General features: G+C 46.6%; 1 protein-coding gene and 1 long non-coding RNA gene across 2 annotated transcripts; one reads left to right on the top strand and one right to left on the bottom strand.

Annotated features, from left to right (window-relative positions):
* Window positions 1-4,674: 4,674 nt before the first annotated feature.
* On the top strand, window positions 4,675-6,030 carry LOC125759219 (uncharacterized). Its single transcript, XR_007416755.1, has 3 exons — window positions 4,675-4,725; window positions 5,470-5,587; window positions 5,656-6,030. It is a non-coding gene; the product is annotated as an uncharacterized LOC125759219 (long non-coding RNA).
* A 1,238-nt stretch (window positions 6,031-7,268) lies between these two features.
* Window positions 7,269-8,773, bottom strand: LOC125759220 (uncharacterized). The gene is made up of 4 exons (XM_049417625.1): window positions 8,505-8,773; window positions 8,375-8,447; window positions 7,553-7,588; window positions 7,269-7,510 (listed from the first exon to the last, which is right to left on the bottom strand). The coding sequence occupies exons 1-4, from the start codon at window positions 8,616-8,618 to the stop codon at window positions 7,377-7,379; spliced, it is 357 nt and encodes a 118-aa protein (XP_049273582.1). The 5' UTR covers window positions 8,619-8,773; the 3' UTR covers window positions 7,269-7,376.
* Window positions 8,774-15,777: the final 7,004 nt, after the last annotated feature.

Genomic DNA, 15,777 nt, shown 5'->3' on the forward strand with positions numbered 1-15,777 from the left:
AAAGAAATATAACTAAATTAAAATTATGGCGCACGGGTGTGCATAAGCTACAAAATAAATAACTGGGAATAAGAAGAAAAAGCGACTGCTGGGTGGTGGGGAACAGAGGAGCGCACGTCCGAACCGACCGGCAAGGCAGGTAGGAGGAAAGAGACCGACGGGTGAGGAACCGGTGTCACCGGAAGCGACGACGAGTGAGGGTCTGACGACAACGGACACACCGACGCGTGAGTTGGCACCCAATGCTAACAAGTTTCTGCGGTTTGCTAAGGCATTTTTTATAGTGACTTTAACGACACACTGTAAACCACTTTACAGGTTTAAGGCAATATCAAGCAAACAAGACACCCTTCTGCCTAACTAGAATTTTCAAATATGGGGGTTGTTAGATCGTTTTGATTGCACAATTAGCCTTTTCTATTGCGTAAGAGTTAACGTTTTACCTAAAACATCTTTCTGAAGCTGAGAGTGTTATAGATTATCAAAACACCTGTGACTCATAGCACAGGAGTGCCAGCTGATATGAACTCGCGGGTTAGCATCACATATACCTGTTTTAGGGCTATTTGCATGCCCACCAGAAACTTACGCGTATTGTGTGAATGCTTATTGTTTAAATATGCAGAGCAGCAAGATCTCCACCGGCACTGAACGGCAGCTCAAATACTATGGCTAAATATACCAGATGGTTGGTGCAGGGTCAGGCCACGCCAAACGTCCCAGCCATTTTGGCGACCATCTCATATTTCCTGAAAAAAAAAAAATCGTGCTGTTTTATCGCATTGAAAGCAGTCAAGGGCTAGAATATTTCGGAGAGAAAAAGCAATTTCTGGTCACGTGGTAGCATTTTGAATTTCACAGAATGTCGTCCGAGTGACGTATATCAGAAGACGTATTTTTGAAGTACCGTTTCTTGTTTCAATGCCAAATTCTGCCTGAATAATAAGCAAAGGCGTTTGCTTAAGAAGTTCGAAGCTCTATACTATTACTGGAATTTTTCAGTCATAGACACCTCCAAAACATTGCAAAAATGTTCCATGTCTGAATTTTTTTAGTGATAATACTGTGCTATGTATGAATGTCGCAGTAATGAATCCTTACTTTACAGAAGGTATATCTTGCGCGAGACATACTTTCAGACCACTCATGTTTCTAAATTTTACTAGAAAAAAATCACAAATTTGAGAAAGTCATCATTTTGTTCTCCATTGAGACGGATTTTACACCACGTGGTGCTCCAATTAAAAATCAGCGATATATCTCAATCGAAATCAAATAAATAGTTCTTCTTATTTGGGAAGTTTCGTCATTGCAGTTTTCGTTTTAAGGAAGCAAATAATTTTTGAAGGTGACCATTGACGTCAACTCCCCATTTGGTCGTACTGCAGCTTCCTCGTTAAAGTTCCAATTTGCCGTTGAAGTTCCAAACAAAAATTTTAATGATGAAACTTCCTATATAAGAACTATTTATTTGCTTTCGATTGAGATATAAAGCTGATTTTTAGTTGGAGTACCACGTGGTGTAAAATGCGTCTCAATGTCGACCGAAATTATTGTTTTTTCAAATTTGTGTTTTTTTTCTCGTAAAATTTAGAAACATCATTGGTCTGAAAGTATTTTTAACGCAAAATATACTTTCTGTAAAGTAAGTATACATGACTCCGATCTTCATACATAGCGCAATCTTATGAGAGAGAAAATGCAAACATGAAACATTTTTGCAGAGGTTTTGTTTGAAGTTGCGCATGACTGAAAAATTACAGTAATATTATTGAGCTTCAAACAACCCAGAAAACGCCTTTGCTTAATATCTTGGCCAAATTCAGTACTCAAACAAGAAACGGTACTCTAAGGATAAATTTTCTGATAAAGGTCACTCGGACGACATTCTGCGAAATTCAAATTGCCCCCACGTGACCAAATGTTTTTTCTCTCCGTAATATTCTAGTAATTCACTGTTTTCAATGTAGTAAATCCGCACGATTTTTTTTTTTTCGAGTAAGTATGAAATGGTGCCAAAGTGGCTGGGACGTTTCGCGCGGAAGGACCCTGCATGGTTTCATAGCGCAAGCATTCTGTCCTATGCTTATTTTAGTACGTTATGTTTGTGTAGGAAGGGTGTGTACCTGCGGCATTCTATCCATTGATGCTTGCAATCGGATTTTCCCCGATTATTGGTAGCCCTTATTTTTTTTCAGTAATAAGGGTGTATTAGCGATTGGCGACCAACTATGACATGCTTGTTTTGATTCGTGAAAATGCCTTTTTCAGAGGGTGTAAAGGTATTAGTTATAGAGAAGTTAAAACCCATTTGAGGGCGTAAAATGCTTTTACCCGCTCACACTGGAAAATTTAGTGTCATTTTGAGCGAGTGCACTTACCCCCCCCCCCCCCCAGAAAGTCACTTTGGTGGCGCGCTGTTACACGAGAAAGGCAATTGTACTTTGTAAATGATAATAATGGCGATGGGTACTTAAGTAGCACAACAGCCATTTGTTATTCCAGGCAATATTTCTTAAGTAATAATGTGTTATAGCTATAAACAGCCCTTCAAATAAAATGTACGTACAAACGCGGCGGCTGCGGTCATTGCACGGCGTGTTCTGGGTATGCCCCTGGCAGCCGTGGCCGTAAACTGCCTGAGCGCGAGAATGGCAGAGCAGTTTTCTTTGTGGTATATAGTAAGTTTATTGTATAAGAATGTTCTTAATAACGAAAGCGGTAGTTTAAAAAATCACAGCATATCCACGGAGTGAATGATGATGAGTGGGCGAAGCTGCGGAGGTTCATCGGTAAACCGTGAATCTTCCGTGAATTCTGCCCAGTACATCATCACCGACGGAGATCGGGCGCGTTTATACTAAAGGTTCGATGAGTTATGACGACTTGCAGCTCACTTAATTTTACATGTACGCTGTGAATTTTCATTGTTTAGAAAACCATTGCTTTAGGAAACATGTGGCGTCTTCGTTAAGCAGCTGGCGTCTTTTCGCTTTGCTTTAGAAACATCTGGCGTTCTTTCGTTTTGCTTTTACAAAACATCTGGCGTCTTTCGTTGGTTTATTTCATCAATCAACGGCGTTTTGAACAAAATTTTTATTGTTTAATCACGCACAGGAGAAATCTCACCAGGCACTACCTTGGAGGTAAACACGGCTGCTAATGGGAATGAGAGACAGAAGAAGTCGGCTTTTAGCTAACACTTACACTTCTACTTCTACTAACGTTTCCTACTGGAACATGCCAATGGCTGCTAATGGGGAATGAGAGACAGAAGAATTCGGCTTTTAGTTAACACGCACGCTGCGAATTTTTTATTGTTCAACAACGCACAGGAAAAATCTCCCACCGGCACCACCTTGGAGGTCAAAGCGTAAGACTTGTTACGCACTACGACTACGACTACGAGGGACGAACGGGTGCCGCCTTAAGGAGCTTCGCCCCTAAAAAACATAGCTGATCCCTCCAACATAGGAATCGGTATAACATGAAAGTGAAACGTGTCTTCACAGAAGTAGTGCTTATTGTGTAGTTATATATGAGAGCTTGTACAATGTCTATTCGTGTTTGGCAGCTATAGCACCGTTTCACGTGGATGCACCCATGTTGACAGCATGTCTCTATCGCGACGACTAACGCCGTGGTCGTGATTAAACCGTTGTGCTAGCTGACGGTGTGAACATATATTTGAACACAGCGAATCGTGAATCCCGCGTAAGGATGATACCAACAAGCTCATAATCAACACTGGTACCCGGTATGCACTTCTTCAAAGCGTCGTCAATTAAGGACAGCAACGGCATGGCGTGCGCTTTCTAGTAATGGGTAGCCGACGCCTGTGCTCATGCATACATAACACACATTGCGCTTCAGTAACACGGGAGGTAGAGGTTCGTAGCCTGGGGGGCGATCGGAGATCTCTGTTCTGCGCCGTTCGTTCGCGTTCGTTCTGATGATCGCACGCGATTGGCTGAAGCCGGACAACTCACGCCACTCTAAGGGGCGTGGCCATTTCTTTTTTTTTCTTGATGTTTTCTTTTTTGGTGACGTCATGCCGCGTCATAACGAGCATGTCGTCTGCTAAAAGTGAACGGAGAGCGAGCCCGTTCGCTCGCGTTCTCTCGCGCGAACAATGGCGTCGCATGGCATGTATTTGGCGGTTGCGGCTGCCGCAACAGCTGATTTTGAGAAAATGGCGCTTGCAACGGTGCTTCCCTGCTACGTTGGCGTTTCTCGAAGCAGATGCAGAATGGTAGGAGGTGCGAAATGCGTTTGAAGAGATGAGCGAGTGTGAATTCCAGCGTCGCTTTCGTTTCTCGAAACGTGCTGTACGTTGGTTGTGCGACGAACTCGACCCCGTCATCGGGTGCCAACAAACCAGTGGGATTTAAACAGAGCGGAAGGTGTTGTGCGCGCTGAGATTTTTTTGCGATCGGATGCTTCCAGCGAGCTGTCGGCAGCGAGGAATTCATCGGCCTGTCGCAGTCGTCCGTCAGGAACACGCCATTACTGTCGTTCGCGGGCAAAAACGGTGGGTGGCCTTTCCGGAGACCACAGAATCGAAGAGCGAACAAAGGCGGCGTTCGCGCGGCTCGGGCGGATTCCCGTTGTGGTCGGGTGCGTGGATGGTACGCTCATCGCCATCCAGAAGTCCCATGGTCTGAGCTCCGGGACACGACGCATTACATGTCGCGGAAGGGAGTCTACGCATTGAACACCGTGATCGTGAGTATTATTCATGCATTGTATGCGTAGCGAATTGTTTCATTTATATATCGCTTAAACTTTCCGCTTTACTAAGGCTGTTGAGCGGTATTTTCGATCCATCCAGAACGGGAATTGGTTCGTTTCAGGGCACTTCGCTTAGGATAAGCAATGAAATCATGCGACGTGGAGTACATTTTGGTTCAGCGGCCTGCACAGTGCGTAATATTACCGTTGCTCGTTCGCCATGTGTACCCGAAGCTTGAGTCTCGATTTGTATTTGTTGAGATTAACGCTGCCAGAATGTGCCGTAGTATGTCCTTATTGTTCATTGTCGTGATGGACGTTACATGGATCGATACATGGATGGATGAATAAACTTTATTTCGGTCCCTCGGAACGCGCCCTAGCATGTACATACATTAAATACGCACTGTTTCATAACCCTTTTTTCAGTCGCAAGTTTTTAGTGTTGTAGACATTTTGTGATACATTGCCTTAAACATACAGCAGTAATTTGGTTAAAAGGCTTTGGTGGCTGGAAGATGGGTTGTTCCAAGCAGTAAACATGCAGACTACCCTTTGACACTGCATTGTCTGCGTGTTAGAACTTATGGTACAAGTCCTACCTTGTCGATGATTTGTTCATAGCTATGGTTCAACAGTCAGTAACAGTGCAGACAGATGTAGTTACATTAACATAATACCCAACATTGTACCCAAGGTCTTTTATGGGTACAATTTTGACTGAATTGAATTCTGCAGACATGTGATGCCGACCTCTGGATGTCAGTCCATGTTTCCTGGGGTCATGTCATGACTCGTGGGTATGGCGGGGGAGCCCTCTCCGTCAGCACCTGAAAGCAAAACTTCGGCTTGCTTGGTAAGTGCTGTCAATGCTTGCCACATTCAAGACGTTATCACTACAGCTGTCATGCCGCCCTCGTGCAGGAGACTCCAGCTATACATTAGAACCGTGGCTCCTGACACCAGTGCCCGGACGACCAGCTCGTGGCACCCCTGATAACCACTACAACAAGGCCCACACCGCCTTGCGCAATGTTGTGGAGTGGTGCATCGCTGTAAGCTTGTGCAGAGCTGCACAAGCATCATCGCTGCTTGTGCAGCTCTGCACGACATTGCGTTGGCGGCACATGAGCCTGTTCTCGAAGGGGACGATGATGACACCGACGATGCTGAGCTGCTGCCAGCAGCAGCTGAGCTACCACCACCACAACGGGAGCCAGCAGCAGCGCAACCGTGTAGTGAACCTGTTTCGAGAACCACAGGGCCTGCATGCTTGAGCACCTGCGCAGAGTACGCCGCCGGCTGCAACGACCTCAGCAGCATTGTGTGGTGCGTGTTTGTTTTTGTTCATTGTGTTTGTCACTGGCATGAACAAAAGGCAGTTTTTTTTACTACACTTCAAATGTTTGCTACACATATCAACGAAACGGCGTTCTCCTATCAATGAATAACCCCCTTGAATAGGTTGGCAAAAAAATGTGAAGTTCACCCTGACTCACTCGTGAAATATATTTTGCTCTTGGGGCTCACTCGAACTCACTCACCAAAATTTCCTCAGGCGGATTCACTCGGACTCAGGCTCACTAAAATGTTTTCACCCGGACTCAAACTCACCAAAGTATTACTCACCTGGACTCGCAGCTCGATCTGAAACTGAGTGAATCGACTCATGAGTGAGTTTGCCGACCTATGCCCCTTGTCACACAATGCCATGCTGATGAAATACTTCGACCAGGTTGTAAATATGGTGCTTCACACTAAGCACAAGTGAGAGCTCACCTGTGAATGGCACATGGTGCCATTCGGAGCCAAAGTGGTAACCTGAAAAGGCTGTTGAATCAGCACAGCAACATGCGCTAGCTTTAGTGCAACAAGGATCGTGCTTTTAAATGAGGTGAACAACAAGGGTGGTGTAAGAAGTGAAATTTATTACAAGTATCGCGAGCAATGCACATAAAAGCAGAGTAAATAATATCCCTTAAATTTAATGCCAAGGAAAAGAACATAAAAGTAGCGTCCTTTTATAATATACAAATGGAATTGTTACAAAGTGCCTGCTGCTCCTCTGCATCATCATACGCGTCTCGCAGCACAAAAGTCATTGTAGTACATGAAAACAAGGCACAGTCGAACCGGTACTAATCGAACTCGCTAAGAAAATGCAAGTTGTTGGTTGCTGATATTTCTTCCTCTATTATTAATTTCTGTTTGTACCCAATCATGTTGTCTAAACACTTCTAAGCAACAGCACACGTGTTCGTCAACTATATTTTGGTCTTGCAATATTTCCAAATTATTGTGCAACCTAGACCATGCACAAACGCTCTTCTTTTTTTCTAGGATATGTAAAAATCGAGTATTCTACACGTATACACTATAGACAAAAAGATACACTACAGTGCACTATGTGCATATACTACAAACTTGCTGAATGCATTAATTCATATGAGATTTTAAAAAATGACATTGCAGGACACGATTTACCACTGAGCTACACTGTGTTATGTACAATGAAACAGCACATCAGTGCCTCTGATATGCAGAAAAAGAAAATTAACTGAAAAAAAATTGCAGGGCACCATTGAAGCAAACCAGCGTATCACAACTCGTGGTGTGAACAAAAATAAATCTACATATATGTACAACTAGTCTTTACAAATCACTGTGCAGGTGGCTTCCGCTGCAGTGAGGGCCCGGGCGAGGGTACCAACGCCTTGCAATTTGTGGACCGCGTCACCGAGAAGTTGAACCTGGCGCAGCTTTCCAATGATGCCTGGCCCTGCCGCCTGGTGTTTGCGGCTAGTAACTCCAGTGCCTCAGCCTGCCGGTTGCCCCCATCTCGCAGCTGCGGCATGAGCTGGAAACCAAGAAATGTGTTGCCATTATCATCTATAAATTTCCTGCTACCGACTCTTTGCTGGAAGCTTCTGTTCGTGAAGACTTTCAGTGTGTGCAACAATTTCGTCTCTGTGGAAAATCCACTGACCTAAAGGCATTCATGAATGGTGCTTAGTTCACCGCACAACCAATGCACTTCGTTTGGACAGACCAAAGCGGTGCCGCAATTCATTTTCGCTCATCTCATCAAACGCATCTCACACCTCTAACCACCTCTGCACGAGAAGCAACCAAGCAGCCCTTTTCAGGGCTACACAATCGTTTGTCTGGCTTTACACGATGACTGACACAATCTCCTTCTGAAACCCTAGCTGCTGCAGTATGCATAACATACAGCAAGCAGGTGTAACACAGGTGCAAACATGTGCATTTGTGTATGATGGCTATGTTAAGTTATATAACGAGCTTGCTTTTTGAACAGTATATTTAGCAATAGCACATTTTCAGTTTCACTTTTGAAGCAAGTGGCAAAATAGGGAAACATTTCAAGATGTTGAACATTCTTCTACTGCAACTTTTTCGCTACATTTCACCATAACTGCAAGGCAGGACACCTGTTTATTCCATCTGACAGTTATGCAAACAACTAGCTCCTGCAACCGTTTGCCAAATTTTTTTTTGTGCAACTTTTTGTCTTTATGCCCACAGATGTCATCTCTTCACAAACACATAGCCGCACGCATGAGCATCACCTGTGAGCATGTCATACCATCTACAGCTAATCAAAAACATCAGCGAAACTTACGAGTTGTGGCACGGGGAAGGTCCTGGGCCACATCCTCTTCAGCCACACCAGCAGCAGCTGGAGCAGGGCTCACCTGTTAGTAGTAAGAAGTTTCTTGATTGACACTTGAGTGCAAGATGTGAAAGTTCACCTGCAAGCCGCGGAAGTTGTTCCCGACCAAGAACCTTGGCGGTGCAGGCGACGGAAGTCCCCAGATAGTGCACATGCTTGCAGGCTCTGATCTGGGGGAACCATCTGTAAGCATACGTTAAAAAAAGACTATATCCCAGTCTGGTCCCTACTAATGATAACAGTGCAGCTACACAGAGCTAAAAACAATAATTCGTAGGAATTATTGTGGCGAATGTGCACTAATGCTGGAAGTGGAATAGCAATGTTTTTTTTAGAGATGTTTACACAGCGGCATGCTATGACACAGACTTCGGAGAGAGGGTGGAGGGAAGCAAATCTACTGGCTACGCGCCTCACTCGACTCGAAGGTCTGAGAAATGGGTTGGAACACGTAGGGTGCTCTAATGAGCTTCGAAATATAGTTCGCGGCTGTTCTTTCGTCATCACCGCAAATGTGGCTGTTTTGCTTTCTGTTCTGAGCGGCACAACGTGTTAGCACCTCAGCCAACGCGGCGGCCGGGTGATTCACTCGATATTGTTTGAAAAAGTAAAACTGACAGCGCGTAATGGCTCGAAGCAATGAGCACACTAATTCGCAGCATACAAGTAACAATGATATTCTAAGCCAGTGCTTACCGATTCAGGTCACCCGAACTCTGGGCCTCGCTTACTGTCGACCCGCGCGGTCCCTGTCAAGCACGACGCGGCCGCGGTAACCCGTAATCTGGCCGCCTCCGGTGCCGCTGTAAAGCACAAGCGGGACGTGTAAGATGACCGACCCACAATACAATTGTGCTCGCACTCACCTCTGCTGCTCTCGGAGTTTGGCAAGGCTGTGGTGTTAGGCGCAGGGACTTCGTTCAAAAGCGCTACCAGCTCCTGCCACATGTCGTCCCGGTCCTCCCCTCGTGAACGACGGCTCCAGCGGGCACGACAGCGTCGCGATCTGTGGATGCTCTCTCACAAAAGCCAGCAGAAGCTCCTTTTGACGATCAGACACCCGAGAACCAACGCAGACGTCGCGATGGGACGACATTTTGAAACTGCGTCAGCCGCTACCCGCTACTTTTCTTTTTTTTTTTTTCGCGTTCGCGACACCATCTAGCGACGACGTCAAAAAAAACTAACATTATTAAATATTATCACTCAAAGCTGTTGCTGTTTGAAAGAGTGTTTGAGCTTGAGAAGCAAAAACAATAATTTTCTGTAAAGTAATTATATTTATTAAAAGGCGAGAAACGCTTCACGGTCCCCGTGCCGACGTCACAGGATGCGCGTCTACTTCCGGAAAGCTCTCCGCTTCACAATTGGCTGTTCTCTTCCTCTCGGCGGTTCTAGGCGGGAGAGCTGCGCCTCCTCTCACTTTTGTGACGTAGGCACCGCAGAACGATCGCGAACGAACAAAGATCTCCGATCGCCCCCCTGAGCCGCAAACGCGTGCGTCCCGCTGGCCTCTGTCTCGCTGGCGCTGCTCTCGCTCCACCAAGGCACGACATTCGCCCGTCGAAATCGCGTCCTTTCTGCGACGCATGTTGCAGCAGTTTTGTTATTCGGTGCTCTCGCAATTGAAGCAGTCGGCGGCGGAGAAATCCCGTTGGTGCACGTGGAAGCTGCACTAGTCCGATGAGCCGACGCACGCTAACACGAAGCCAAAGCAGGCAAAGAATGTAACTGCGTCAAGGGTGCCTCGGCGACGCCAGCGCGGCCAGTCTAGCTCTCTGGTATGGAGACGCTTTAACCATGACCTCCGATATCGCCTGCAATCTCGGAGTAAGCGCTAGTAAGTGTCGATCGTGAAGCATTACTTCTTTTCACATCTCACAGACGGCGGCACCGTCCCGCTCCGCCCGCCGCGAAAGAGAATGTGTGAAAGATATAAGGCGCGTTCGCGCCTTGTCTACCGTCTCTCGAGTTAGCTTAGTCGGTAGCGCGTCGGGCGCTTGCCGTCGTGGCCGCAACGTCGTGGGTTCGATTCCCAGCGGAGTTATATTTTTCTTGGTTTTTTCTTTCTCTCCCGTTGGCGTCCATTTTATCAACGTCATATCCGTGACGGATGTACTTGGTGGACCCAGGCATAAAACACTTTCGTGTTAAAATGCTATGAACTCAGCTTTGGATAAGGACTTATTCTCGAGCCACTGCTACCGAGGCTATACACTCCGTCGCCGCGAAGCGAGTTTGGCGAACGCACTCGCGGGCAAGTGCACTTTGCAGCGAGTGGCACTAAGCGTTCTCGTGTGACAGCGTGCGAATGACAGTAGCGGCGAAGTGTACAGGGGTATTACTATGTATGCTCGCTTTTTGCACACTTCCTACGTCAACGTCGCCCTGAGGTTTAGATAAAGTCCAAGGGCGACAACATTGGCGCTGTATATAGTTTAGGTTCGAGTGAAAAGCGCGAAAGCGCAGCCTACGATCGCGGCCCAAGCTAAGGTGAAATGCGCTGGCCTTCTTGCATTGAGCGAAAGGCATATGGGGTTGCGGGAAGTGGCGCAGCGTGGCTCCGGCAAGAAATTATTTCAGTGCGCGTCATAATATTCAGCACTTCCTTCCGCGTTTTTTAGGGGCGACGCTCCTTAAAGCGGCACCCGTTCGTCCCTCGTAGTTGTAGTCGTAGTGCGTAACCAGTCGTAACGCTAGTACCAGATCTTGACCTCCAAGGTGGTGCCGGTGGGAGATTTTTCCTGTGCGTTGTTGAACAATAAAAAATTCGCAGCGAGCGCGTTAACTAAAAGCCGAATTCTTCTGTCTCTCATTCCCCATTAGCAGCCATTGGCATGTTCGAGTAGGAAACGTTAGTAGAAGTAGAAGTGTAAGTGTTAGCTAAAAGCCGACTTCTTCTGTCTCTCATTCCCATTAGCAGCCATTGTTTACCTCCAAGGTAGTGCCTGGTGAGATTTCTCCTGTGCGTGATTAAACAATAAAAGTTTTGTTCAAAACGCCGTTGATTGATGAAATAAACCAACGAAAGACGCCAGATGTTTTCTAAAAGCAAAACGAAAGAACGCCAGATGTTTCTAAAGCAAAACGAAAAGACGCCAGCTGCTTAACGAAAGACGTCAGATGTTTTCTAAACCAATGGTTTTCTAAACAATGAAAATTCACAGCGTACATGTAAAATTAAAGTGAGCTGCAAGTCTTCATAACTCATCGAACCTTTAGTATAAACGCGCCCGATCTCACGTCGGTGATGATGTACTGGGCAGAATTCACGTAAGATTCACGGTTTACCGATGAACCTGCGCAGCTTCGCCCACTCATCATCATTCACTCCGTGGATATGCTGTGATTTTTCTTTAAACGCATCGGCTCAGATTCGGCGGGATCACATTGCGTGAGTGTAATTCTACAGCGTGTAAATGTAATTATAGCACTATAGCGCGTCGCGGGGGGGGGGGGGGAGGGGGGTGTTATGCGGCGGCGGTCGCATTAACTATGCAGCGCACGACTACTCAAATCAGCCAATGGCCGCGACCCTCTGCTTATGACGTGGTCGGGCAGCTCTATCACGGAATTTGCCGAGGGAAGAGCGAGGAATTTCCTGCTGCCTTTGAAACGTAATATTAAATTCCTTGCCGCTTGCAGTGCTGCAATATTTGGCTGACATGTTCACAGGTGCCTTGACTACAATAGACAGAGCTTCCTCACCACGTCAGAAAAAGGTTGCAAGACCCCTTGAGGAGAGCTTTCGCTGCCGCGAGGAAAACGTCGCATTTAGTGAGCAAATTGGAACGCGCCATTACCAGACAATTAATGGGAAAACTTGGATGCAGCGACCCTTCTCCCGGCGACGAAAATGGGAGTCGAACCGACCAACTGAATGAGGACATTTGATTGTCTCACGACGTCGCGTGGCGTGTTGCCGATCTCGTCACCCACGATGTCTTTCAATGTGAACGAGGATTAACAGAGACACGCTAGACAAGAAGAGGCAACACGATCGCCGCTGCAGTGGTCGCGTCTCTTGTCGCGTTGTCCATGCACTGCAAACCGCTTTGCACCCTTCAAGCGGTTTCCAGCGCCCAAACTGTCCATTTCTCAAGCACGACTGTAGGAATGGGGGTTAAAGGCTGCTTTGCTTGTGCAAAGATCCCTGTGGTTTGTGTAAGGGTTAATGTTGTACCTCACCCTTGGAGAGGTAAAGGTGTTTATCAGTCGTCGAAATATTCGTGGCCTATGTGACAGTGTCAGCGAATGATTTCACACCGCTAATTTAAGAGTAAAAAAATATTAGCCGTCTCAAATTTTAGTGCTATAAGGCAACATCCAACCCAACATAAATTAACGCGTATTCTGTGAATCGTTGGTAATTATTCGGAACTAAAATACTCACACCGGAAGTGAACGGCAAGTATAAATATTAGAGATATATATACGAGATCGCCGGCGCATAGCATGTTGCGTGGGTGGTCTACGTTCTGTTTATATTGTTGTGTTTGTGTGTATCATCTGTGCGGTATTGTTCCTTCGACGCTTCTTCAATTGGAAATTTTCCCCTAACTGGGAGCTCGTGTTCTTCGGTGATAAGGGTGTAGACTAGCGAAAGCCCCCTGTGATATGCGTGTTTTGATTCGCGAAAATTCCCCTTTTCAGGGTGCAATGGCGTTGTTTACAGACAGAGTAAAACCTCCTTCAAGGGGTCATGAACCGCATATTCCAAGTAATCATCGAATGAGCTCAGTGTTAAAGTTTATTGCCTCAGGTATCTATTGCGGAAAACGTTCTCGAATCCGTCAAGAACCAGCGGAGTTACAGGTTTCTCGCGTGCTTTAAGCGCTTTCTGGAATCTCTCGTCCCCACGAGCCCTTGGTGGCTAACTGTGTAATGTTAGCAGATTATCTAGCGCGGCGCCGGCACGTGGCGCCACCCCGTGGCAAGAAGCGCATCTGATCCGAACGCAGTCTTGATTTATGACGCCTATTGGCCAATAGCATGCTATCTGCTGTTTGACCCCAAAAGCAGGCGGGCGCCAGCTCCGAAGAGTGTGAGCACAGGCCTCCCTATGGAAAGAGATGGCCTGAGAAAAATGGCATCTGCGCGCTCAAACACCATTAACCTCTTCTGCCAATTTGGCTAGATGTTCATACCAGTGTCTGCCATCTGAAAATGTGTTTAATCACCAAGCCCAAGGGGTGGTTCATGGCCCCTTTAAGGGGAGTAAAGTCGTTTACTGCGTGTCACTCTTTTCGCTGTGTAAAGACGCAGTTGTATACTGACTCACTGAGCCGTTCTCCTCTTGCCCCAGTGTTCCCCCGTGGTCCGTTCCTCTGCACAGTGAGCACGGACTTCTCAGAGTCCAGCTTGCTACCCGAGGACGGCCTGTGCGAAACCATCTTCTACGAGTCGTTCTACGTACAGAGCGATCCATCCGGTTGGTCTGATAAGGGCCTGGATCACTTCTTCGAGCTCGGGTCTAAAATGCAGCAAACTAGCATCGGCGCCTCCTTCTCTACACAGTGAGTTCAACGACGCAACAAAAGCTCACAGGGACCCTAAGCATTCGCCTAAAATGACTCGAAGTCATCTTCTTTTTCTGCTCAGTCGATCGCATTGACCCTTCCCGCCCGCCTCCGGCGTTTCACTGCCTCCGCGATCGGCCCACCCTTAACCAATCGACGGTGTTATGTGCTGACGTCATCGTCAGACGCCGCCTTATGTCACATCATAGTGACGTCACGACCACGTCAAAATTTAGCGATCTGTGACGTCAAAACCAATATCGCGTCACCAAGTGGTGATTATTTTTTGCACCGTTCGCGCTGTCGCCGACGCCACGGGACGCCGACTGTCAATTTTCACGTTTGATGAGGTATCTAAACCTTTCGCCTTAATAACAGAGTATTTTATCTTGTCATTGAACCTCGTTAACGGGTGACAGGGTTACTGGTACCGAAGACGGTGTCGGCAAAGCTACCAGCGTTGCCAGTGCGATAGCTTTGAATGCGTCGTACTAGCATCAGTCCCCACCCTCCCTTCCTTTCTTTTTTCCAAGAGTGAGTGCAACGACAAAACAGCAACTTAAATGTATTAACTTGTCAGTGTTCGTGGAACAGCCTTTACATATAACCCGGTTCGCGGAGCCATAAACAGCGATAGCAGCGCCTGTAGTGCCATCTTGCGACACTTCGTTGAACTAATCTAAACTAAGTTTGGAAAACATTTGCGCAGCGCGGTAGTTCTAGCCGAAGGGAGATCACAACAGAAGCGCAGCCATGACCGAAACTCGAACCTCATACCAAGGTAATAAGAGCCTGGGAAAAAAAGAGCAAAATGCGAACAAGATAACTGAAGTGGTGTTTGAAAAATACTTTTTCACTGAAACGTCATTGTAGGTCTTACTTCGATATTAACTGTGTCTCAGAGAATCATTCAACTTTTGAGCAGAGCTGCCGCAGTGATCTTAGCGGATGAAAATAAACAGCTGTATCGTGGAATCGACAACCTGCAAAATCTTGGAGTCAAGCACTTCGGTATGCTGGACCTGTACTTAGACAGCTCCACGGCCGGGCCTTACTTGGCACCATATCTGGAGACACTGAAGGTATATCTTTGGAAGAAATATATGACACATTCCTGTAAACTGATATTGGAACTATATGTTTCAGTTGTGAAACGTATGCGAAATTGTCAATAGGTATAGTATGACGCGGGCATCCACCATCAAGTGTTCACGTGTGATCGTTTGAGAACGATTTATTTTGACGTATACGAACGCATAGCAGATTTTACAAAATAGTCACGCGACGCATCTTGCACTTATCTGTTGTTCGCTTATGATCACATGAGAACAACTATTTTATATGCGAGAACTTTCAATAAACATGTGCGTGTTCATACATTAATGCGAGATTAACTGATAAGCGTCCTATGAGTAATAAGAGAACTCACGGAAGGCCAAAAAGGTGGAACTGTTCAAGTATGTCTTTCCGAGGCGCGTTTCATTTTATTGCGTTAGCAATTACAGGGACAATCTGCGCGGCTTTTTTGCCGTCGCCGTCATTTTTTGTATGAAGTCGAAATGTATGACGTCACCCCCCGCTTCGTATGTTGTACCCGCAAGTAAAAGCTTGCGAATGCTGGCGACAGTAGGTGCCGTGGCACTGTGGGTGCATGATATAACGTCACCCTGCGTTCGAGCCCTGCCATCGATTGCTCAATAAGAAGAGAGGAAACGCCCCGCCCGTCCTTTCGTAAGGAGCATGAAGGGACGTAAGCTGCGGGGGTAGAAGGGGCTGCGTTGCTCGAGCAGCAGCTGCGAACTTTGATCATAAGGGCGTGGTCGCGAGCGCTAT

This window comes from Rhipicephalus sanguineus, chromosome 7, assembly GCF_013339695.2.
Source record: "Rhipicephalus sanguineus isolate Rsan-2018 chromosome 7, BIME_Rsan_1.4, whole genome shotgun sequence".
Lineage (NCBI taxonomy): Eukaryota > Metazoa > Arthropoda > Arachnida > Ixodida > Ixodidae > Rhipicephalus > Rhipicephalus sanguineus.

What these genes read in the sequence shown, in the direction of transcription:
- LOC125759220 (XM_049417625.1), bottom strand. Translation starts at nt 8,618, where the DNA reads ATGCTTACAGATGGTTCCCCCAGATCAGAGCCTGCAAGCATGTGCACT. An exon ending in ACAACTTCCGCGGCTTGCAG is followed by an intron (nt 8,448 to 8,504) that starts GTGAACTTTCAC and finishes TACTACTAACAG; the next exon opens with GTGAGCCCTGCTCCAGCTGC. An exon ending in CCTTCCCCGTGCCACAACTC is followed by an intron (nt 7,589 to 8,374) that starts GTAAGTTTCGCT and finishes CTTGGTTTCCAG; the next exon opens with CTCATGCCGCAGCTGCGAGA.